Source organism: Vicugna pacos, chromosome 7 (genome assembly GCF_048564905.1).
Source record: "Vicugna pacos chromosome 7, VicPac4, whole genome shotgun sequence".
NCBI lineage: Eukaryota > Metazoa > Chordata > Mammalia > Artiodactyla > Camelidae > Vicugna > Vicugna pacos.
In genome coordinates, this window is record NC_132993.1 from 47,051,924 (window position 1) to 47,076,598 (window position 24,675).

The following is a 24,675-nucleotide window of genomic DNA, read 5'->3' on the forward strand; positions in this document are numbered from 1 at the left end:
GCAAAATATTAGGGAAATGTAGAGCAAAACAGACTAAACATTTTCACGGGTTTTTCCAGCTGTCTGCCAGGCCTTTCCCAGATGGTAATGGAACCATTTGTTTAAATTAAGTCTTGCTTAAATTATAAGAAGCTGTGCTAATTTCCAATGTCAGAAATTCTTGGAAAAGAGCCATACGAGGTGGGAAAACGTGCAGTGCTATAGGGTGGGGAAGTGGCTCAACATTCGCCAGCTGAGGACTCCTGGGGTCCTTCTGGGATTCACTCAGGTTCAAAACAGTTGTCACCTTCCAGAAGCCAGCCACCTTATCATGGCTGTAGTGCTGAAACCCCGTCCCAGGAAGTAATTCAGCATCTTTCCTGGAAAACTTTTTTTTCTGAGAGTGCTCTGAAAATACATTTTATTTCTTGATTTATGGTAGTGCCTTGCCCCTGTATTTTTTAATCTTTTTAAAATTGAAATATAGTTGATTGACGGTGTTGTGTGAGTCTCTGGTGTACAGCATGGCGGTTTAGTTATACACACACATACACTCTTTTCATATTTAAATGCAATTTGTACAATTGGATAATTAAAATTCTTCTTTTTTGAATTTTCAACATTTTGGGTTTTTTTTTTTTTTTACTGTAGTTTAATGAAAAATTTAAAAAAAAATTCCCTGAAATGAATGTAATGGAGGGAAAGTGAAAGCGAAGGTAGTAGCATGGGGGGATGGTTTCTCCCCCTCACTTCCTTCTTTTCTTTTTATTACAGTTATTATAAAGTTCTTTGAATGAGAAAGAATTTTTAAAACAAATAAGCAACTGACATGATTAAAAGTTAAGATAGAGCTGACTTTCTTTCAGTTAGAGTGTCTGAAATGGTCACATTCAGCAATAAGAATTACACAATAGAGTCCTAAGTGTTTACATTGTTGGCCCCAGGTTTCAGATGCATTATCAAAGGAGAGTAAAGAAAATATGTTTGAAAAGGGCAGAGATCACAGGGCCTAGTCTGAGCATCCATAAAAGAGAGGCACCCTCTGGATTAGCACAAATTGTTCACTTCTCCCTGTTAAAACTAGTAGCTCCTTTGCCCTCTGAAAACAGCTCCTGGGGCTGCCTCGAAATCCTCCCCCAGCATCTCCAGCTAATCCAAGTTCTCAGTCAGATGGCTTCCTTCACACCCACCTGCCCCAGCTGTGTCTTTCAAAAACACTTAGAGGCTGCAGCCAAACTAGCTTCCTTTCTAACTTTCATTTTTTATCGAGAGGTAAATTACAAATTGGGAACAATCCCAGCTTAACTTTCCTAATACTGTCACTAAGTGGCCACGGGTAATTGCTTGAAAGCTGCAGCTGCCAGATGACGGTCTGAACAGGACAACCCATGGTGGCCAGAAAACCTCAGAAGGGCCAGCAATTCAGTGTCCCTCCATGGGCAATTACATGTATGCTTTACTGAACCTTAGATGGAAAAACCAAGCCTCTTGGATCAGTGAAATTTGGATCAGAACTACCTGAACAGCTTCTCTACCGGCTTTTCTGGGCTAAAGGGACAAGAACTTTAATTGTTGGATGCTAATGATGATGATGTCGAACAGGAAATTACTTGCCCATGTACACGTCAAATTGGATCAGTTACTGGGGACTATTCACTTCATGCCAATGATGTTTGGAGTATCTCAGTGCCATAGGTATAAGCGTTTCAGCTCTTGAAATTCCTGCAGGGCATAGAAAGGCAGTGTGGCATTTGGAAAGGAAACTAAACCCAGTTCCAAGCTTCCTAGTTTACAGGGTAAAGGTTGGTAAGTCACTCCATCTCTGGGGTCCTCAGGATACCCAACCGTAAAAGGAGGGTGATGCACTCCACCAAATTTACTTGAAAGGGTAGTTCTGGAGGTCGAGGTGATTAATGCTATGAAAGGATTTTGAGATTTTATAGACAAATGTAAATACAGCGCATATTAGGCAGATGAAAGATTCTCCTCCCCAGTACCTCTTGATGGTCTTGCTCTCCAGAACCTGCTGAAGCTGTCCTATATGGTCCCCTCAAGGACATTTCAGATGATCAGTGGGGAGCTCTGATGTTGAATGCCTTATGTTTTGTGACTAAAGAGATTCTTTTACATAAGTAAAAGTCAGGACAATTTGCCAAGTCTTTTAAGACTGGAGGAACTTCAGGAGTCTTTTATTTGCCACAAGTTTGACCTGAACCTCAACCAGCCTCAGGCAAAGGCACTGTGATTGACAAGCTGATGATGCCAATGCAGGAGTGATGGAATGAACGGCTGCAAATTAACGCTCAGATGATCTCAGACAGCCTGCGAAGTTTTATCAGCCCTCCCAGTTTTCAATCTGCAATGATAATAACATAAATGGCAGGGGAACCACTAACCTACTGAAGTATTGTCATTTCCTACTCTATGGACAGATTTTTCTCAGTTTACTTATTTGCTCCTAGTAGGTTGTTGTCAAGCCCAGTTGTAGTTTTCTGTTAAGTTCTATCTTAACTTGCTTGGTTTGTCTTAAGCTTTCCTAGCCAAAGAGAATCTTTTCCCCTTACAGTTGTATTTTCAATATTGGAAAAAAATATTCCTTCTTAGGATAAAGTATAAAACTAATCTCCAGCTAGAGGGAAAACGACCTCAGAGGCTTCAGATGGGACAAACTGAGGAATTAGAAAACAAAATGACCTTGTTTGTTTTTGTTATTCTTTTTTTTCAAATTATAAAAATAATACTTGCTTATTGTAGAAAATGTGTACAAAGAGCACAAAAAAGTCAAATGAGACAGGAAAACACTATTAACATACAGGCATTTTCTTTCCAATATTTTTTCCCAATTCATTTTTCTGTAGCTTAAATCACTTGTTTACTTGTTTAGTAAATAATTTTTGTGGCACCTAAGTACCAGTCCATCATGCCAGGCAGGCACTTTTCTTGGAAGACACTGGTGAACAGGAAAGTTTTACCGAATTTTGTATCTGCTTTCTTGACTTACCACAAGCCTTCTCCCAGACATGTTTTCTTTACCCATTGGTAGGTGTATCTTGAGCCATGTCTGGAAAATTGTGTTTAATTGTCTTCCAATGTGGGTTATTAACTAACAATTGTGTCATTCTCTGAGTCACATGAAAATCTCTATCCGTTTGCTACTTAAAATAAAACTAGAATCATCCTAATGTAGCCAGTCAGTGATAGACGAGACCTACCTATGAATGCTGACAATTACCATTGCCTTGGCCTGGCAGATTTTTAAAAGAAGCAAGTATCCTATGATTCTATGCTAATCTTAGGCCTGGGCTTTGGGGCTTGTCCTTTAAAGCTATAGGGTCCAGGAAAATGTTAGCAGGCCCAGCTGGTTCATCGTTTGAAAGAGAGAGAGAGAATGAATGTCACTATTTTTATTGTTGCTTACACAGGCTGGACTTGTTTCCATATCCCCTCAGCCCCCAGATCCTCTGAAGTTTTGAGGAGTCAGCTTTTCTGTTAGAATATTCCTGCAGATGGGGACTCAGAGGAGAGAATGAACAGGAAGTATTTTTCCTCTAAATTATTTAAATTTAAGAATATAGGTGCAGTTCAGACTGCAGCATCAGTAGAAGCGTCTCTTCCTAGGAGGTAGCAAGCACTCCATAGCCCCAGTCAGTAGTCTTTTATCTTCCCACTGACTCGAGTGGTCTTCCTAGTCCCAGAGGGGATCTCCCTGTTTTCCTTTGTACCCAGGCCTCCCCTCCAGCTCTTTCATGAAATGGTCTAAACATTTGGATACAGTCAAGCTCCACAGTGGGGAAGGTCGAAAAGGAGGGAGGTGTGAGGCAAACAAAGACTTTGCCATCCATCCTGGGTAATTTCAGAAACTTTCCCACTTTTCAATAATATTTTCTAAGTCCCTGTCCCTTTTTTTCAGCAGAAAGGGGAGTTTTCAGATTGGTTTTTCAAAAATGAGTTATATCTGACATTTTTTTATACTACAGAAGTCAGTGAATGCAGTTAAGTATTGAGATAAAATTTCTCGTGTCTAGATGATTCCTTGCTAAATTTGTTGAGAAGTTTATTGGCTTCAGTCACTCATTTTAGTTCAGAATGGTAATTTTAAAATGCTTACAAGGCAAAGGTCTTTCTCCCTGAGAGGCAGTCATTGTAAGTTAAGTGTAGCTCTATGTATACATATAGATATAAACACATGCATACACATGTACCTGTTAAAGAAAAACCGAGCTGGACCGTAGATATAGAGGTAAAAACAGATTTTATTCAGGGCTATTTCAATAGGGGAAAAGGAGTCTCAGTATAGAACTAAGCTTAGTTTCAAATATGGTGTGGGCCAGTGGGAATTTATAGCTAAGCAGCAGGGTTGTCAGGGGGTTGTCATGGGTAGAAATTGCTAAGAGAAAATACCAGAGTAAGATGACTTTTGGCTAAACCAACCTAACTGGATTCTTGCTGCAGATAGGCCAGGGTGATGGGACATCACCTGGGGGGGGAGTGGAGGCTGAGGAGCTGCTGGGATACAGAGGGTGATCAGACATGGAGGTGGAAGACTCTCACTTAAACTGACTTAGTTCTTGCTAGAAATGGATTTTATTATCTTTTTAAAATTTTTTTTTAATTGAAGTATAGTTGACTTACAGTGTTGTTAGTTTCTGGTGTACAGAGTAGTGATTCAGTTATGCATGTATATTATATATATATATTCTTTTTCATGTTCTGTTTCATTATAGGTTATTAGAAGCTATTGAATATAGTTCCCTATGCTATACAGTAGGACTTTGTTTATCTCTTTTGTATATCTGCCATCATCATCTTTCAGTGTCTCTGCACTCACAGTGAGATGGTGATACAGCTCTCTGAACAATAAACCTCAGTGAGATGTGACATGCCCTTTGCTCAATGATGTGGGATGTTCAGCCCTTGGTAGTCACTCGATGTATGCTAATCGGATATCTGGTCATGGAAAATAAGTTCATTGGATCCTACGGAGGTGAAAGAGGACAGGAAGTGCAGGGATGCGTGCAGATTTCTGTCTCCAAGGCAGAGGAAGAAGTTCCACCTTAAGATGTCATTAAAGAAGCTGGAAGAAAGAGAGGGTTAACTGTTTATGGCACACTTCTTTAACCTCAAGATGAAGGAAGTTTCACTCACTTCTGGCTTACTTCTTAGAAAATTTCACTCTTTTCTTCTAGTCTTTCAAATATGGAGGACAAATGTTTAGTCTTTCAGGAGTTTCCAATCCTATTTGAGGACACACTGAAATATTTCTGACCCCGAACCTTTTTAAATAGACTAAGAAACTCACATGCAGTCCACATGCACAAAGTCCCCTATATTTATGCTTGTATGTATAGCACATCTCTATGCAAATAGACACACAAACACCTTTTATCTTGATAAAGAAAGCACGTTCTATTCATAGGAAAATAGTTGGGTCAGGCTTTCTGGGTTTTTTGTTTGTGCGCCGCAGGGTGCCTAGTAGCACTGCAGGGGCAGGCATCCGATGTCACGCCAGCCACCTACAGCAAGCACGGTGCCAGAGGCAGAGATGAGAGCGCTAATTAGAGGGTGTCAGGAGACTAGGAGAGAACGAAGGGGGCAAAAAAAATAAAATAAAATAAAACTTTCCATGAAGATGGAAAGTAAAGGAGGGTGGGTTTCTCCTTTTTATTTTTGCTGGAAATTCTCTGCTTTTGAACTGTACTTACTTCACAATTGTATTCTCTCCTGCGTTCTGTAGTTTACAGCCCAGATCTGGTATTCATGGAAATAACTGGATTATCTTTTGAATGTTGCCTACGTATTTATAATAAGCAGTTTTCAACCTGCTTTTATCCACTCTTACATCATGTTAACCCCTTTGTCCTGTTCTAGCCATTGCTGACTCATTTTCAAGAGTCTGCACAAAGGTTCCTCTGTTATGTGAGCGCCCAAGGTGTGGTCTTGGTATTTAGCCTACTCTGTAAGGTTACAGTTCTGTGACCTTCTCCCTGGAGAGCAACTCAGAGACCAAGCATGATTATAGCTTTTGATTACTGGAATAAAGTAGGAACAGGAAGATCAATAGCTTTAGTTTTAACAATGAGCCTGGAGCTGTGAGTAGTAACCAGGTTTGTTGACCGCTCCAAGGGCAAGCATAAAGGTAAGAATCTTTTAGCCTAAATGTGGCCTTTTTATTAATTCCTCCTGATGTTGTCCTCTTCCCTCTGCCTGTAGTTATCATCATTTTGAGGTAAGCCTTTCAAAACCCTATCTGAATATTAAAAGTTAAAAAATACCTGTTGTCTGAGTCACACTCTAGACCCAGTGAAATCAGAACCTCTGGAGTGGGACATCCAGGCCTTGGTTTCTTTACAAGTTCTCCACAGGGCTCCCGTGTTCAGGTGGGGTGGAGAATACTGGCTCTGTCCTCATCACCTGACACCTGGGCTGCAGGAATACCTGGGGGTTGATCACTCTGTCCCATTCTCTTCTCTCTTGGACTAAATTCCGCCTACCACTTAATCCGCTGCTGCAGGATTCTTAATCAGAGCACCAGGGCCAGGACCAGGTAGGTGTGAGGGAGGCATCTAGGGCACAGAACTGAAGGGGGCCCTTACCCTCCGCGTCCCTAGGTTCCTTTGTTGCCTCACCCTTATCCCGGGCCTGCAGATCAATTTCTCCTCACAGAAACTTGCACCTGATTACGCTGGAAATGAAACCACTGACCTATTTTCCCTCTTCTCCACCTAAGCCTACGTCTCATTCACCGCATTTTGCAATCCTACTTAGCAGATACCACTTTAAGGAAACTAGGGAAGGAAGTCTTCCTAAATTGCTTTCAGAGCCAGCACCAAACCATAATTAAAGACACTATCTTCTTCCCTTTTGAGGTACAATTGCTTTCTTTTTTTAAAAACTAAAATATTTTTGCCCGAGTAATTTGCTTCACTTTTCCCTAATACAAATTCCTCCTCGGAAGATCAAATTCCAAAATTCTTGTTTTGTTTCTGAGAAAATGTCATCATGAAGTTCCAAGGGCTTTGTCCCTTACATTCTACACTGACACCCCAAAACTGCCCTCTAGGTGTGGAATTGTTTAAGTTTCATGATGATTAAATGATATGATATATTCCAGATAACTATGGCAGACCCTGGAAGTCATAATCAGCATCAGTTTTCTTGCCTTAGAGCCTTACTTCCAATTGCTTACTGCATACACCTCCACCAGGAATTCCTCCGCCTACCTCAAATGAACGTGTCTGAACTCACATTGTTGGCCTTCCTGCTAGACTCCCTCCTTCTAAACCTTTATGTCTCCCATCCTTATCCTTGTGGCTCACCCTGCTTTCTACTCCACTGCCTCAGACCAGAATCCTGCCATCCTCCCATTTTCTTACTCCTTAGCCAACCTAGTCCTAAGACCTTCTGAATCTATTCTCTCAGCTATTGGTATCTCCATAACCAATCCCAGCCATTTCTTGCACCACCATGCTCTTTCATGCCTCTTTATCTTTGCAGATGTTGCTTTCCTGCCAGATGAGTTCTTCCAACCCTTGTCAGACCAGTGCACCATCTTCTTGACCTAGTTATTGGCCACCTCCCATGGGAAACCTATGTTGAACTCTCCAGAGAGTGAACTCCCAGTTCTGAATCCCCAGACTCCTGTCGAGTGCCTCCACTGTAGCTTTTATCATGATCACTCTAATGGTCTATGGCTATGACTCCTTTCCAGGAAATCTTGGAGTCCTTGAAGACAAGAGCCGCTCCTCAGCTATCTCTGTAGCCCCAGTTTTTAACTCAGTTAAGGCCAACTAACAGGTTTACAAGGGATGTTTGTTAAGTGTGAGAGAGCAGCATAGTGGTGGTACACAGTGAAGGCTCTGGAGTTAAACTACCTGAAATCATACACGTCGGTACTGCTACTTGCTGGCTGTGTGAATGCAGGCAAGTTACTCCCTCTACTACAGTTTCTTTGTCTATAAGTTGATATAATGATAGGATATACCTCATGGGATAATTGTGAAGAGTAAATGAGTTAATAACTTTAAAACAATTTCCAATTCTAACATTCCAAAATTCTAAGAAAACCCCCGCCCCTGCCTACGCAAGTATGGAAATGAATTCAGAGGTTATCAATAATCTTGAAATCACCTGTAGCACTTAACCCAGTGCAGTCATTAAAATCAACTCTTTCATAGGATGTTTGTAAGAATGAATGAATTAACACATGCACAGGACTTAGAACAGTGCCTGATACATAAGAAGTGCTCAGTAATTGTTAGCTGCTTGTTGTTATTATTATTATTATTGCCATCCCCTCCCAATTCCTTCAATAGCTCTCCAGTGTTAACCTAATTAAGTCCAAAATCTTTTAGCCCAAGCATATGACAAATGTACATGAATCTCATTTATGACCCAGATTATTAACTTCACAAATGCCATTCCCTTGACCCTGTACTGTGCCAATTTCACTCTCTTTTTCAGTTGTTAGAATTGCTCATTTTTAATGGTCATCTCAAATGTTAATTTCTTGATAAAACATTTTCTGGGTTTTCTAACTAAACTGAACTTTCTTTTTCTGAATGCTCTATGAACTTTCTTTGTAATTATTTAAAATTTTTTTTACTACTACCACTACAACTACTACTACTACTGTTGGCATTTATCGAGCACTCACTATGTGCCAGGATGCCGATAAGCACGAAACATGTGTATTATGTTCTTTAACTGCAGGAAGGAGGAGGTTTAAGTGGGAAAGGGCTCAGGCAGGACCAGTCACGGGGTGTAGATAGTGCTTAGGGTGTGGCTGTGATTATGCCTCCACCTGTGTCTAGAATATTAACTTTCCTAGTTAGCAGAATAGGACCATTTGTTTTTATCTTGGAGAACAAGAATTGTGCCTTTGCTCATTTTAGTAATAGCTCTGACATGGCAATAATATATTTTTCAGCCAGTCAATTTTTTTCAAATTTAATAATGTACCCTAGTTAATACCTATAAGTTTTACTAAATCTGAGCATTGAAGAAAACATAATACACTTTTTCTTTGATGATCCAGACATCTCTGTCAATAGAAAAATCACCATTAATGCTCTACAAAACATGAAAGTACAAAAAAAAGAAGTCTTCTTGATGTCAGAAAGCAGCTATTATCATAGCCATTCGCATTTGTTCTTGTTTTATTACACTCCTAGTCGGTGCAAAAGGTGTTGCCCCTTCCTGTGATGAAGCGTCTTTATTTATACCCTCAAAGCATAATTTGAGGCGGTTGACTGTTATGCCCCGCTAGTGAAATAGTTTGGGAATCAGAGCATCTCCCAATAATATGTAAATTGCCTGAGGAACTTGACTGCCTCAACCACCCACATGGAGAATGTCTTATCCTTGGGATAATTTCTAATGCATATTAGTCTGTGGGAAATGTTAAGCATGTAGACACGTGCATTCATAGACCTTTTCTGGATAGGCTGGTGTGCTGGAAATCTACTCTCCCTGTTAGCTCTACTCTCTGCTCTGGAAGGCTGACCTGAAATCAATGAGCTTCTCTGCCTTTTGGTTCCAGTTGGGCTTGGCCAATGGGGAGCACCTATAAGAGAATGGAGGGAGGGAAGAAAGTGATTTGAGGTATTTATTTCCCAACCTTTTCCCTGTAGACCACTTTTGTCACAGCTCTTACCAGCAGCCTTTCCAGACACCTCTCTGGCTAGACCACTATCCCCACATGCCTTGCCTGTTGAAGCCTGGGGGTAGTAACAGCCCCAGTCACTAGTCTTATGGTCTCCTTTACCCTGATAGCATCTTTGTAAACAGTCCCTGTATCAAACTTTCCTCAATTCCCAAATTTAGGTGTGTCACCTGTTTTCTAGATACTGATAACCCATTGTTGTTGCATCTATATCTCAAAGTATTTTAGCCTCTAAGGCCAGGGAGGCAACAAAAGACATCCAGGTACAGCAAGGAGGTCTTTCCAAATCTATAATAAGTTCTAATTTGAAGTCCTACAAAAGCTCTCAAGGAAGGGCCCCAAATGAGGGAGAAATTTCTTGTATTGTCCCCACTGTTACTTCCTAGAATTGGACCTGCAACAAAAATGCCAGTGAGTTCTGGAGATGATTGGTCAACTCAAATCCGTGTTTACTTGAAAGTCTGCAAATTCACTGCAGCAGGTTTTCAGCAGAAAATATTTGTCTAAAGTGAAAACCTGAAAGTCAACAGTGTATGATTAGAAAACGGAAAATGTCATCTTTTAAATGGGGGAAGATGGGTGTAAAGTGGGAAATTCTGTCCTGTCCTTAATTATGCGGCTGGGTCTTCCTGGACTTTCAGTCTAATCTGCATAGATGCAAAAATTACACAGCAGTCAGGAAGCTTTTTAAAAAAAAGGAGAAAAGAAAAAATGGCAGTAATTAAATGACAAAAAAAAACTATATTCAAATAAAATTAAGGGTTTGACTTAAAGCTATGGGGGGCATCTCCTTTTGTTTCTTCCTATGTAGCATTTAAAGGAGAATGAAACAAAAAGAGCTTTCTGGAAGCTCAGCCCTGACTTGTAGCCCCAGCCTGAGGAGATGTTTGCTGGTCCCAAGTCCTCTGTGTGTCCAACTTGTCCATTTTACGACTTTGGGTTTTATCCTGTGCTTTATGGAAAAGCCGCAGAGAAGAGGCCCAAGAACCAGAAGGGAAGAAGAAACTCAGAATTTAGTTGTTAGTTTCATCCAACATATTAAGAGGTTAAAAGATCCATTTTTGACTTAAATGGAAGTTACTATGATGATAATGATTTAAAAAGAGAAATATTTCAGATACACAGTAAAGCACCCAAATCTATGCCCACCCATATTTAATAAACATACACATCTTGCCATGTTGCTTTGTTTTTTAAAATAATACAATCTTTTGGATGTAGTTGAAGCTTCCATTGCAGCCTTCGGTGTCTCCATCTCCCAGTCTCTCTAGAGGTAACCACCGTATCAATACTGATGTTAATGTTTCCCTTTTCCATCTGTATTTTAATACTTCGACTACATAGACATGTATTTAGAAATAGTACACATATTTCTGTGCTACTTTGTGTGCTGTTAAACTCTAGATGTATTGTATTCCTTTGTTTTTTTCAGGAATTATTCTTATTGAGACATGAATCTTGGGATCATTCATTTTAAATGCTGTGGATGCTTCCATTATGTGAGTATATACTATGGTTTATTTCTCTGTTTCCTATTGATAAACATTTAGAATGTTTCCCTTTCTGCCATTACAAACAGTGTTTTGATGAGCATCCTTGTGAACAATGTCTTGGGTGCATTTGCAAGACCTTCTCTAGGATGTATGCTTTGGGGGAAAATGTTGGGCTATAAGTCAAGTGCACCGTCACCTTCCCTTCCCATTGCTGTTTCCTCTTCCATGTAGATGGACAGTTTACATGCTTACATGCAGGACCTGAGAGTATTCCTTTCCCCCCATCCCCCATCCTTGTCCATATTTTAGATGATCAAACTTTTTAATTGTTGCTAATCTCATGGTGGTTTGATTTTGATTTCCCTGATTACTAGTGAGGTTGAGTTTCCTCAAATGTTGATTGGTACTTCAAGTTTTCCCTTTTTTAATGATCTTTTCCTCTCCTTCTGCCCCTTTTACTTTTGGGTTGTTGGTCTTTTCCTGGCTGATTTATATGCATTCCTTTTGCTCGATTCTCCTCCCTCAGCAGTTATTATGTCTCAAATAGCCATCTTAGTTGGAAGTTCTGGGTTCTGTACACTAAGCAGCAAGCATCATTTTTAGCTATCACAAATGATACATTATTCAGGGTTGACTCTAGATTTTTGTCTAAAAGAAGAAGCAGACCTATTATGATATATATCCAGGTGAATATGATAGTAAACTAAGTCGCAGCCCTTTGAGGGTTACAACCTGAGCTAATGGGGAGAAAGCCTGGGAAGATACACAAAACAGAGAATTAGGAATCTGTTGGATTCCACTCAGCCAGGAGAAGCCTGGAAGTTGACAGAAGGTCAGAGCAGAGGGCTTTCTAAGATAATGTAAGAGATGGGAGGTGCTGTGGACTCTGATGGGAAGGATGACTCCCTAGTAGGGTGGCCTCTAATGGCTTTGAAGACTCGGAGAAGGGAGCATCCTAATTCCTGACTTTCAGCCCAGTTCACAGCATGTCAAGATGGGTGGGTAGCAAGGAGAGAAACCAAAGGGATTTGAGAGGGAAAACCTCACTATCTTCTCACCATCAGACCCCCTAGGGCTTTATGGGGACCTTTGAGTCAAGATAGTGAAAGTTCCATAGAATGTGGTAACTCAGAAGGGGTAGGACGCCAGAGCTCTGCTCTGTCATCACACTGTAATTTGACTTCCTACAGTCAAGCTTTACTTTATGCTGCCTCCAACCAGCAAATTGCAAACCTGACAGTTTGCATTTTACCTTCTTCACTTTCACTTCCTAGCCATGTAATAGAGTTGGTATGAGGGGCAAAATGACCCTCATATAGGGGGAGGCAGGTAAAAGGAAATCCTGTGCATAGATGGCTAGCCACCCAATGAGGGACTTAGGATAACCTGTTAGCAATGCTGGCCCTATCTTCTGCCCCACGGTACATGGACCTGTGTGTTACCCTCTAAGAAGGCAGGTAAAGGCTGAAAAGCAGATAAACACCAAATTCCCCTGTCTCTGAGGTTTTTAGGTATTTCAGGTCCAAATAAATAAAACTACTTGATAAGCCTGTTTTCACTTGCTGGTGAAACACTGTCTCGTAAATCAACCAACTGAAGGAATGGAGTCAACCCCAGGGTCTTGAGCATATAGCTACATTAGAGAAGGAATGAAGGGGCACTCCTGCCCTGACTACTAAAGTTAAATTCAGTCTTTCCTTGTAAAGCCAGACATCAATCTTTGTTGTTGTTCTTGGTCTTCTTGCTAATGTGTGGGAGAGCTGGCATTTTCACCTGAGTGCAGACTGCAGAGCAGTGAAATATAATGTATAGCAGACTTGGTAAGGCTTGCCATAGCATATAAATAAGTAGGCTGGCACAGAAATGAACTAGTCCTGTGGTATTGATTCATTCTGGAGACTTCTTTCCTTTTCTTCTGTTTCATTCAGCAAAGTCTGTATTCTCTACCTTCCGCCTTCATGGTCCATCAGAATCAATTCCACATGTCCTTGAAGCGGGTTTGGAAAACAAACAAAGGCAGATGAGAAAATTCCCGATTTCTTTCTGGCAGTACCAAGTGACTATTATCCCAGAGCCAAGCCATGTTGCCAGAAACTATTAAAAAAAAAAATCAACAGATAAGGGAGAATCAAACCAGTCTAGTGTCACAGACTGCTAGGGAGTGCATTAGCATGCTGCAGGATGTCGCCTGCCTCTTCCAACAGTGAGGAATAAGAGAAACAAAATCGTGGGTTAACGTGAAATTTCAAACAAAGCAAGTGCCTCACTCACCCTTGACATTCATCTTTACGATTCTATTAAAAGGTTTTTCGTAAGAGTAGATTATTGGGTTTCCAGAAATGAACTGACAATCATCACTACGTAATTTCTTTTCTAAGGGTATCATTTGTGCAGTCTCTGGAGTTTCTCCTTCATTGCAACTTTGAGCAAAATTTACTTTTGCACAGAGATAGGCTTCAAATTATAGTGGGCTCTTAAGCAATAGCCCATTATAAATTTTCTTTATCCATTTTATGAGGAACTTGACTTTCTCTTATGTTTCCAATTTATTTATGCTTCTAAGCAAAAAAAAAAAAAGGATGTTTTAAATTAGATTTTCCCTAATATTTCCAAAGCTATTCCCAATCATATCACCCACTGATCTGGTACTTGGAAAATATTTCTCTTCAAAAAAGTAATTTTGCTGCTTCCTCTAGAACTGTAGAGAGAACCTTAGCACCTCAGATAAGGTACTGATGACTTGAAGGATACAGAGGACTATCTCCTTACTGTTGGGGAGAAAAACGTGGGCTGTATTGGTCGGGGATGCATGGGGAAAGCTCCCTGCCTTGCTCAGGGGTTCTGCAGCCTGGATGCATGTTTGAATCATCCTGGGAACTCTGAAAAATGAACAATACCCTAATTGCTCCACATACTTATTAAATAAAGAGCATAAAGTGAAGTCTCGGCACAGTGACAGCTGGGAACTTGTCAGAGTTGTCCATTGTCCACCCCACCCCAGACCTGCTGAATCAGACCCTCGGAGGGTGGGGCCCAGCTCTTTATCTTAGTAAGCCCTCCAGGTGATTCTAATCATAGTCAAGTTTTGGGAGAAGTGTCTCTGCAGTCCATCCTTTTAAAATACAACTCTAGATGTCTCTAGTGTACAACCACAGTGGAGAACTTTCAGGTCTTTCCTTCCAACTGTATTCATTGCACTACACCATTTTATATAAGAGACTTGAGCATCCTTGGATTTTGGTGTCTGTGGGGGTGCCCTGCAGATACTGAGAGGTGACTGTGTTTACTTCTGTTTGGTTTCAGCTAACAGAAGGCCAGTTGCCTGCTTTATTCCTGGTCCTTTAGATCAGACACCCATAGCTGAGGGAGCTCTAGAACCTATGCAGCATGTGTCTGGGAGGGTCTATCTCCAGGACTGATCCTTTGACAGTAACAAAACCTCATCAGAGAACCAGGAAGTACTGCGAGAGCCTTGAAGAAAGGCAGAAATACAATGTTATTTTATTAGTCTCTTCTTTTTTCATATTGAAGGTATTCAAAATCTTAAGGCCTTTCAGGTTTGTTTTGTTTGCAATGGATCTGAGTGATTTCCTGACTGCTATTCACCTAATAAAATCTCAGACTCCGTATCACTGAGCTTAAGGTCTGATTGATAGTAATCGGGCAGCTGTGAACAGGAAGAGTCGTCCATGAAAGCAGTTCCTCCTTTCAACTCAGGTCTCCACCCTCTCTTTCCTGCTTTCCTTTAACTCTCACAACACTCTGTTCTTCTCTTTTTATTGGCAAACATTTTTCTCATGGGAGACAATGAATGACTCTTACCAGAACCACAGTTCCCTTTCCAAAATGCTTAGGACCAATTTAGTTTTTGAAGTTCATACTCTTTTCCATTTTAAAAGAGTACCATACTGTGCATTCTCTATATTGAGATCTGAAGGAAAAGGGGTAGATATTCAGACTAAGGAGAATAGAGACTATAAATAGCTTCATGATGGTTAGGTTTAGGTTTTACGAATTCAAAAGCACATTAAAACAAAACCTTGTGGGCTTCCGGAACTTTTTGCATTTCAGCACACTGAATGGGAGAGTGTGGGCAGTGTTCCAATCTTGAACCCAGAGGCAGACCAGCACCAGCAGAACTGAAAAGTCCCAGAATCTTAAAAGCAAGCTTAAAACATCTTGTTTATGTTAAGTTGAGATTGTTGACATTTAAGGACAGAACTTATGAATATGTAGCTTTGAATATTAGTGCCTAGATCTGTGATTAAAGCAGCCAGGCTTAGAACATACTTTTCTATGAGAGGACAGTCTGGAGGGGTCACATTACCCCTAAATGAAGGGTATTAGGCCATAGCTAGCCACATGGAAATGAAATGAAGCTGGATCTCTCACTCTCTTCTTAACTACAGTTCATCCCAAATGAACTGAGCCATAAACATTCTAGGAAAATAGAAGAGTATTCTCATAATACTAGAGTGGAGAGGACTTTTCAAACATAACGAATGCCCCCAAAGTCATTAGAGATAAGATTTGTTATATTTGCGTAAATACCAAATATTTCTTTAGGGCAAAAATCATTATAAAAAAGCCAAAAGTGACAAAGTGTTTTTAACACATGCTACATGAACATGCATTAAAGTGTTTATAAATCAATAAAAAAAGAGCTTATAAACAAGCCACAGAAAAAAAATTGTACATGTTTTTGAAATGTGAAATGATTCTCAATCTCATATTTATTTACCTTTAGGGTTTTTTTTTAAACTTTTTATTGAAGTATAGTTTATTTACAATGTTAGTTTCAGGTGTACAGCAAAGTGATTCAGTTATGCATATACATACATATATATTTTTTCTTTGACTTTTCCATTATATGTTATTACAAGAAATTGAATATAGTTCTATGTGCTATACAGTAGGCCCTTGTTTATCTGTTTTATACATAGTAATGTGTGTCTGTTAATCTGCAACCCTTAATTTATCCCTCCTCACTCTTTCCCCTTTGGTAACCATCATTTGTTTTCGATGTCTGTAAATCTGTTTTTTGCCAACCTCATATTTAGTAAGATAAGATTGAATGTGAAGAAGAATCAGTTGTCTGATTGGCAAAGATCATACTGTTTGATAACTCTGTTTTTAAGAATTTACCCTGCAATTATACTCACACAAACGCATGAAGATATATGTATGTACAAGAATTTTCAGTGCCATGTCATTTTCAGTAGATTAAGAAAATTGGAAGTAACGTAACTGTCCTTCAGTAGAAGATTGGTTTAAATAAGTTTAAATGCACCCACAGTCTGAAGCACTCTGTAGATGTTAGAACGAATGAGATAAATCTACATATGCTGACATGAAAAGGTGCCCACAGTGCCTGGATCAGTTGCAGAATAGGATGTGGGGTGTGATTACATCCGTGTTGGTATAAGCACAGAAAATGTCTGAGATGGTGCACAGCGTACTTCATAACAGTGGTTATAGTCTTGGCAAAGGTGGACACAGAGGAGTGTTATACAGTCTTCTGAACTGTTTGATTGACCTACAATAAGCATGCATGAATTTAATAACATTCTGCTGAAAACTTTAAAAATCTGTGCTCTCTTCCTGTAACTCAAAGACAGCCTGGCACCAGTCTTATTTTGGTAAACTCATGGCTGGGCATAGTTGGAGGGGGTGTTGAAGGGATAGTATATTGTCCTATGGCAAAGATGCCTTTTTCAGTGGATGCCTTATCGTCCATTGACAAGAATGGGTTATTATATTGTTTTCTTGTTTATTATATCTTCTCCTTGTTAATTATATCTTCTTGTTGGAGCCATTTGCAGAGGGTTCCCAGACTGAGAACATTGGCCTTACCCAAAGGGAACTTCACAGAGTTCAAATTTTCTTGACTGAGGAATGTTGTTCCTTTTACTCCTTGTAATGCATTCTATTTTCTGCAGTGTGTCAGGGCTGGAGGGAGGCTGTGGACACTAAATTTCCTCTGGGTGTCCAGGAAGGCCGAATACAACCCCAGTCTTGGGCAGGGTGGGGGTCTTGAGGGGCTGGTACCAGAGCCGGGCCAGTGGACTTCCTCTTCCCCGCCTTGCACAGCTTCTCTGTGTGCACAGACCACACAGATCCTCTTCTGGAGCTTTTCCTAGCTGCCTACCAGGGCATGACAATTGAGTTTGAAGCCCAAATCAGGATTACCAGAGAGAGGGAAGAAAGAGGTGCTGGGTATGAGCCCCTGTTCAGCTTTGTTCTTGCTGGTAAGGGAAGGAGAGGGCTGGTGGAGCACTCCTAGTACCAGGCTGTCCTCCTGCATCCCCACAGTGTTGCTACGAAAGACTCAGAAGACACTTGAAACCAAACGCTATTGGTCCCCTTATCTGCTAGGGCTCTCAGTCCAAAGAAAGCCAGTGGGATTGACACTGGGAGTGAAACCTGAGTGATGCCTCCAGTCCCACAAAGAATGCAACCTTTTCCCATCCCAGCTGGCAGGGTGTGGGGCCTAGTAGGCAGAGGGCCCAAGGTATAAAGTCTCAGACTACACGGCTTTTCTTGTCATCCTTTTACATCTTTTCTTTTCTTTTCTTTTATATCTTTTCTTTTCTTTCTTTTTCTTTCTTTTTTTTCAGGCTACTCGAACCTGTTTTAAGCTTTAGAAACAAGTTGGATTTCTGTTAGTAGAAGCCGGTGGCACTGTTCACAAAATAACGGATGAATCAAAAGGGCTTCTATTGCAAAAATAAAAGTCATTTTTTTTTTTTTAATATCACTGTGATTTGCATCACTCTCTTCCTAGCAGTCCATCTGATGGACTGTGACATCTCTGTGACTCTGAATTTAGAATATTTATTTGGGAACTTTGCTTCAGCCTCTTAACTGCTACCTCCTGACAAGGCACCAAGGAGTGTCTGCTATCTGTTGGGGGTTTGCTAATCCCACAGCCATTTCTGAGATCCATACAAAGGAAAAACATACCAATAAGACACGAAACCCTTAATTACTCTAATGTATGTGCGAAGCTCTCTCTCCGCTACCCCTCCCTCCCTGTCTCCCTCCACCTCAACCTTTCTGAGTTAACTCCTCTGGGCACGACCGGATCCCCTCACTGAAGCATCCTTCCCATCGCCGCTGACTTAAACGGCTGCAGGAAATTTGTTTTACAAGCCTGGTTTTAACTGAACTACCTGCTGTGCGGCACATTGCTACTGTTTGTGAAATGAATGATGGGAAAGGCAAGTCTGTGATTTCATTTGTTCAGACCGATTACTCACACATTGCACACGGTATCATTTGCTTGTCACTTAATGACTGACCAGCCTGCCTGAATCATTAGTGCTGCGGTGCAGTGAAAGGAAGACCTCGGCATAATGAGGCGCTGAAGGAAGTGGGGTGCTGTTTTACCTAAAAGAAATGGTGTGCAGAAATCCAGCACAGCTGCAGGTGTTCCGATGACAATGTAGGAAGCAGTTAGCTTCCAATTTAGCAGAAAATTAAGAGCGAAAAAACTGTTATTTGTGAGAGAAGATACTCATGGCAGGCAATCATCCTCGCTCTGCATCCACAAGATGAGCCTTCAGCTGTCTTTGTCGTGACTTAAAACAATTGGTATCTTGGGCTGCATTCAACACCAGATTGGTGCTTATTATCTGCAGTTTATTCTTTCTTGGGATATTTTGTTTTTTTTTCCCCCCCTATTTTATGGTTAATTTGCTTGCTTGAATGTAAAGCCATTTAAGCTGAAAAATCTGGATTGTGGCTGATCATTGTGCCAGGGCTCTGAGCTGGATGATACAAGATAATTGGCAATTTTCAAATTCATAATCCATTTTGTTTCGCTCGCCTCCCCATGCTCCCCCTTTGTCCCTTCTGCTAGTTTCTCTGCTCCGTTTTTCCGCATCATCTTTGAAACTGGTAACAGAGGGAAGGTGTTAGGCGGTAGGGGAAGAATAGACTCCTCCACTCGGGACCTCAGACTCCTGAGACTCACCTTTGGGAAAATTAAAGAGCAAAACTCTGTGACACAAAGCTATACACCTCCAGAAAAGCAGTCTCAAAACCAGAAAAATACTTGCCTGTGAAAAGATCGAATTCCACTTGGAACCAAAGCTCCAAATTCTGTTGGTAGGATAATAAAAAGATTCTGGCTTCACTTGAGGGTTTGTTTTTGGAGGCAGGCAAGGAAACCCTGACATTCTATAAACCAACTGCCAGCATCCCGTTTGGTGGTGGTCCAGTGGCTAGAGCTCACATAGCATAGTCTCATCCTGTTACCTCTCATGATGTCAGTCAGGGTGATAGTAAAAATACCCAAGTCATTTACTGGTTAGATAGCTGTAACATAGCTTATCATATTCCCATTATCCCCTGCTATGTCAGTCAAGGTGATGATGGATAAAGCTGCCCAAATCTATGTCCACTGACACTCTTTTCTATTTTAAACAAGTCTAGCCTATAGGATTTATTCCTAATAGATTTATTCTGGCTTCATTCTTTTCTACTTTTCTGACAGAACAATGTCATCAGAGTTCACTCATTTCAGTCAAGTTATCCCTGAGCAATAAAGATTCCCTCGGGAGATTTCTTCGGAAATGGAGCACACTCTTGTTACTCTATCCTGACCTGAGCTCAGGCCGGGGGAGTACTTGCTGTACTTCTCCGCGGGATTGGCGTGGGGGGGTGACAGCAATGTGTTAGACAAGGGAGCTGTGGACAGTTGTCTTGCTGCTTCAGCTAAACACACAGAGGTTCTCTCTCACTAGGAGGAGGTACTTTTCAATGGTGTATTTGTTTATTTTTTGAAATGACCAGACCTCCTTTCCTTGAAAGTGAGTAGTTTAACATCCTTGCCGCTTTTCTTCTGCTTATTGTTAACAGTGCATTTATTTTCCTGTCTTGTGACTCTCATATTTCTGTGGACATACTTGTGACTAACACCAGTTAAAACTGTCAAGCATAATGTTTCCCCATTTTGTAATAAGTTTTCTGCCAGAATTGTAATGTTATTTTTCGGTGACTTATTTGTAAACTCACAGAAGGAAAATGTCAAAGAAAAAATAGAGAACATGAAGAGAGTGACCAATTATAGACCAAACAAGCAACATATTGGGAGCCAGAAGAGGAAAACAACCAGAAAGAGGGGATGAAAGGTTTTCCAGCTTCAGATCCTGTTTGGTGTTTACCTTTCATTACACTGTCTTTTTGTTTTCTCCTTCCTCCCCAGATCAGATACTCAGATTCCCTTTCACCATAGCTGTGCTTATTTTTCATTAAGCTGGCAGGCCTCAGTTTCCAACTGATGCCCTGCCTTCCATGGTATAACTTGGATTTCCAAGCACCCCTGTCCCACGTGCGGATTTTCATTTTACTACTTCCTCATGCTCTGCTGTCACCAGCTGGCCTGAGAAAACACTCAGCCACGCTCTGTTTTCGTGTCCACTGGTAGTCACTCGGTCTTCTGTTCTGCCAATTTGGTGCATAGTATTTTCATTTCCTCTATATTCATTTCCAATATTCCTGTCAGCTTTCAGCACCTCCTTCAGTAAGCTTCTCCTCCGACTGAGTGGCAATCAGGAGTGAAGGATCCTTTGTGAGGCCGAGAGGAAACTGATCTTGTTTTCTCCCCACACTCGCGGACCTGCCAAAGCAGGAGGATTTACCGCATGTCACCCAGATTGCCTGGAGGACGCTCGGTGTCCCCATTTGTCACGCAGCTTCCGTTGCTCACCAGGCACACAGGCTTGTAAACTTACCTCTGAAAATGTGAAAGGATTATCCTCGCTCATAAAATGCAAAATTTGCTTAACTGCCTTAGAAGATTTAAGGCTACTTCACTTGTTTTTCAAGAGAGGCTGATTTGAATTACAAAGTGAGGTTGCTGCAGTGGTGGGAGAGAGGGGGTGATGGCCACAGACCAGTCATCCTCCCCTTAGGGAAAGCCAGACTAGCAGCTTCGTCAGTGGTGCATAAAGGAAGCTAGAATGTTGCTTTCCATATGATTCTCCACCACAAAACAAAGCAGTGGATAAAGGCATCTTTTTTTTTTTTTAAAGGATTCTTTGTCCAATCTGCCCAATTTTCCTAAATGGCAAAGAAACCTCAATGCAAAAAGAGCATTTGAAAAGAATTACACTCTAGTTGCTATTTCACTTGTATTAAGCTCCTAAGGAATTACAGGTTCTAAATAGAAGACACAAAAGACCCAGACCAAGGATAATATCTCCATCATCATTAGTAAGTCCAGCAACAACTTCCTAAATCTGCATATGAAAGTTTTCTTGTCTTTCATCATTTACCAAATCTCACAGTTAACCTATTTTTAAACTCAACCCAGACATAAACCAAATCCTAGAAACTAAGTTGAGTGTGATATTTATAACGGACTCCAGATTTAACTATATTTTTCTAAAACCATCAACCAACCAGAAAAACTCTTTATTAAATCTAGATCCTTCAAAGAACACTCCTTTGAAGCAATAAAATAAAAACAGTCCTTGGGGGAAGGGTCTAGCTCAGTGGTGGAGTGCATGCTTAGCATGCACAAGGTCCTGTGTTCAATCCCCAGTATCTCTATTAAAAACAAACAGAAAACAATCCTGAGAGGGAGCAGCCCTATTTCCTGATAATCTTTTCTTTAGGGAAAGCTTAGAAAGACTGACTCACTTACCTATCTCGTCCTGAAGATTCCTTGACAACAGTGACTGTGTCTTACTGGAATCTGTATCCCAAGCACTTGTATTGGTGACGGGTACGTTGTAGGTGCTCTGTATATGAGTGTCTGAATAAATGAATGAGGGATGTGGCTTTGTGGGCATTTATTGCTTCATTCTCAGTGAAGAATTTCAACTCAGTTCATCAGAGGGATTAGTAAAATCATACACTTATAAAAGGATAGGGTCAATGTTTCTAGTGAGCAGTAAACTTTTGTTGAGGGAGGTATGAAAATGTGGAGTTAAAGGGGGTTTATACAACAGGATATTGAAGAGAATTTTCAGGTGTAGCCTTACCTTATGAATGAAAGAAATGATGGATAGAGAGATGGAGGAAGGAAACAAGGATGTTATGTAGTCAGCTGAGCTAAATGTCCATCCTCTTCAGAAGCATCTGAAAGTGAGGCATTTCAGGACAAGGCTTCATCAAACATGTGAGGTGGGACATCTTCTGTTTCTCTTTTTGTCCTCACTCACTGGGTAAACTATGCCCTGAGGCTACTACATTCCTCCTTCTCACAGAGAACTAAGGCAGGACAACAGAAAGAGGTTCTATCATGTCATTGAAGAAATTAAGCAGTGTACATCAGGAGCAGGAGCTGGGGATACAGAGATGCAGAGACAACTATTCTGTGTACTGTAGTCAAGAGCCTCCTCTAAGCCCCATATTGACTGTATTTGACCATTGAATATTCTCTTTCTTTAGCTTCCATATTATGGTACTCAATTTTTGTCCCATCCCCTTCACTGTTTTCTTTCTTTTTTTTTTTTTTCCCTTCAGTCTCCTTTGATTGGTGCTCTCCTGGCTGTCAAATCAGCCCCAGCCTCTCATTTGGAGATCTGGTGTTCACCTGCCCAGTCCTCTCTGGGCTGGCTTGCTTCGCGTGCCATCTTTGTACTCTACGTGGTGCAGCTCTGTGCTTTCCCATTCCTGTCAGTGGTGCCACTCTGATCCAGTCCCCTACACTGGCAAGTGTGAAATTATCTTGACTCTGCTCAGTCCTTTTTCCCTATCAGCTAATCAGTCTTGCCAAGTGGTGGTGTCAGTTCACTGTAAAAGTCTTTTCCATTTTCCTCCATCCTCACTTTCACTCCCCAATCGAACCATTCATATCTTTATACCTAAATTTACTGTTTTAGCCTCAGTTCTGTTCTCGTCACCAAGACTGCTCCCCCACAAATACATACACACACCTTCACCTTCTCATGCATCTGATGTGCAGTTGTCAGGTTAATACAGCAAAAACACCACTTCCATTTCTTAACAGCTAAAAATAGGTTCCTAATTGAGAGAACAGCGTAGATTTTATGTAGTTTTATTAAATATTATCTCTCAATGTATATCTAAGTGTGACAATTTTTTTTGTACCTTAATACCAGGAGAATTACTTTCTATAGTTTGGAATGCAGCTGAGAGAACTATCTATAGGTTCAACAGTCACTCTCTCTTTAGAATTCAAGGATCTCCAAACTCCAATTCCATTTATCTGAATGATGCTTTTGTCCACACTTAACTCTCTCTGTGTTCCTTCAAAGAGAAAACTTATTTTTTATCCGTATGAATGGTTTTAAATGGAAAGAAGAGGGACATAAATACGCTCAGAGGATATAGAAATTACATGAAAAATTGGCATGTGTTCCTTTTTGCATAGGACAAGCTTACTTTGATACCCAACTGACCCCCAACTGGTTCGTTCTTTCCAGATTCTGCCAAGTTTTGGAGAACCATGTGCTTTATATAAATTTCACTTATTCAAAATTTGTTTTCTGTAGACTACCTAAGATTATATTTAAAATGATATTTTCACTGCCCTCACTAATAGGTTGAGATATCCAAGGTCATTGAATATATTTTTATTAAAGAACTATGGTTATTTCTCATTCTGATTATTTTAAAACACATTTGAACAGAGGAATTTTTTAATGATGGGTTGGTTTTTTTTTTATAGTGTTATGTGGGACAGGGGAGTGCTAGGGAAGAAGTAGATGGTCCTTTCGTTAAACTGAGGTCTTGGATGGTTTGTAACTACACAAAGTCAGGTTGAGATTTGTGTTTAGGAGAAGTAGCAGAAGAGCTACACAGCTGTGCATAATAAGGAGAAGAGATTGTGGAGGTTCCAAAAGCCGATTTGAGAGGAAGGGGTCGAGGAAGCAAGTGAGCAGGGAAGAGAGGAGTTAGACAGCTGGATTGAGATGTGGGGTACTGTGTGGAATGAATCAGCCAATGAGAAATCCCTAGTGTCAAATGAAAGGTGAATGGCAGGGCTTTCAGCAGCAGGAGTGATGGAACACACTAAGAGTCCATCAGAGGGACTAATATGTTTGGGCATAATGGAAGGCTCCATAGCAGAAAAAATAAGCGAATTAGAGCTACATAAATGGACATGAATCATGTAAGCTTGATATTGAGCGAAACCTTTGCAAAAACAGGTGTCATATGATGCTATTTATGCAAAAATTTAAAACATTCATAACAATGTGTCCTAGAAGTATCAATAAATGCATGGGAATGATAAATACCAAATCCAAGATAGTGGTTACCTCTGGGAGAAGGGAGTTGGAAATGTAAATGAGAAGGGGTACACAGGGGACTTCATTTCTATTGGTCAGCATCATTTCTTGAGCAGGGAAGTAGATACATGATCTCATTTTATTTTTAACCCATCTCATAAATACTTTATAATGCATTTTTTAGAATAAATTTTATTTGTTAGAAGTTTGATTTACAGAAAAATCACGAAGAAAATAGAGTTCTCATATACCCAAATGTACCCAGTTTCTTCAGTTATTAACATCTTACATTATTAGTATGGCACATTTGATTGATGAACTAATATTGATAAAGTAT

The 24,675-nt window shown here is 40.5% G+C and overlaps 1 protein-coding gene across 2 annotated transcripts in view; it reads left to right on the forward strand.

The window, feature by feature from the left end:
* CDCA7L (cell division cycle associated 7 like) overlaps positions 1–24,675 on the forward strand; it is a 162,643-nt gene that overhangs the window by 20,461 nt on the left and 117,507 nt on the right. For both annotated transcript variants that reach the window (XM_072964874.1, XM_072964875.1), the window contains exon 2: positions 11,073–11,139. In XM_072964874.1, coding sequence (XP_072820975.1) covers positions 11,092–11,139 — 48 coding nt within the window. In that variant the 5' untranslated portion in view covers positions 11,073–11,091. The remainder of the gene's footprint in view (positions 1–11,072; positions 11,140–24,675) is intronic.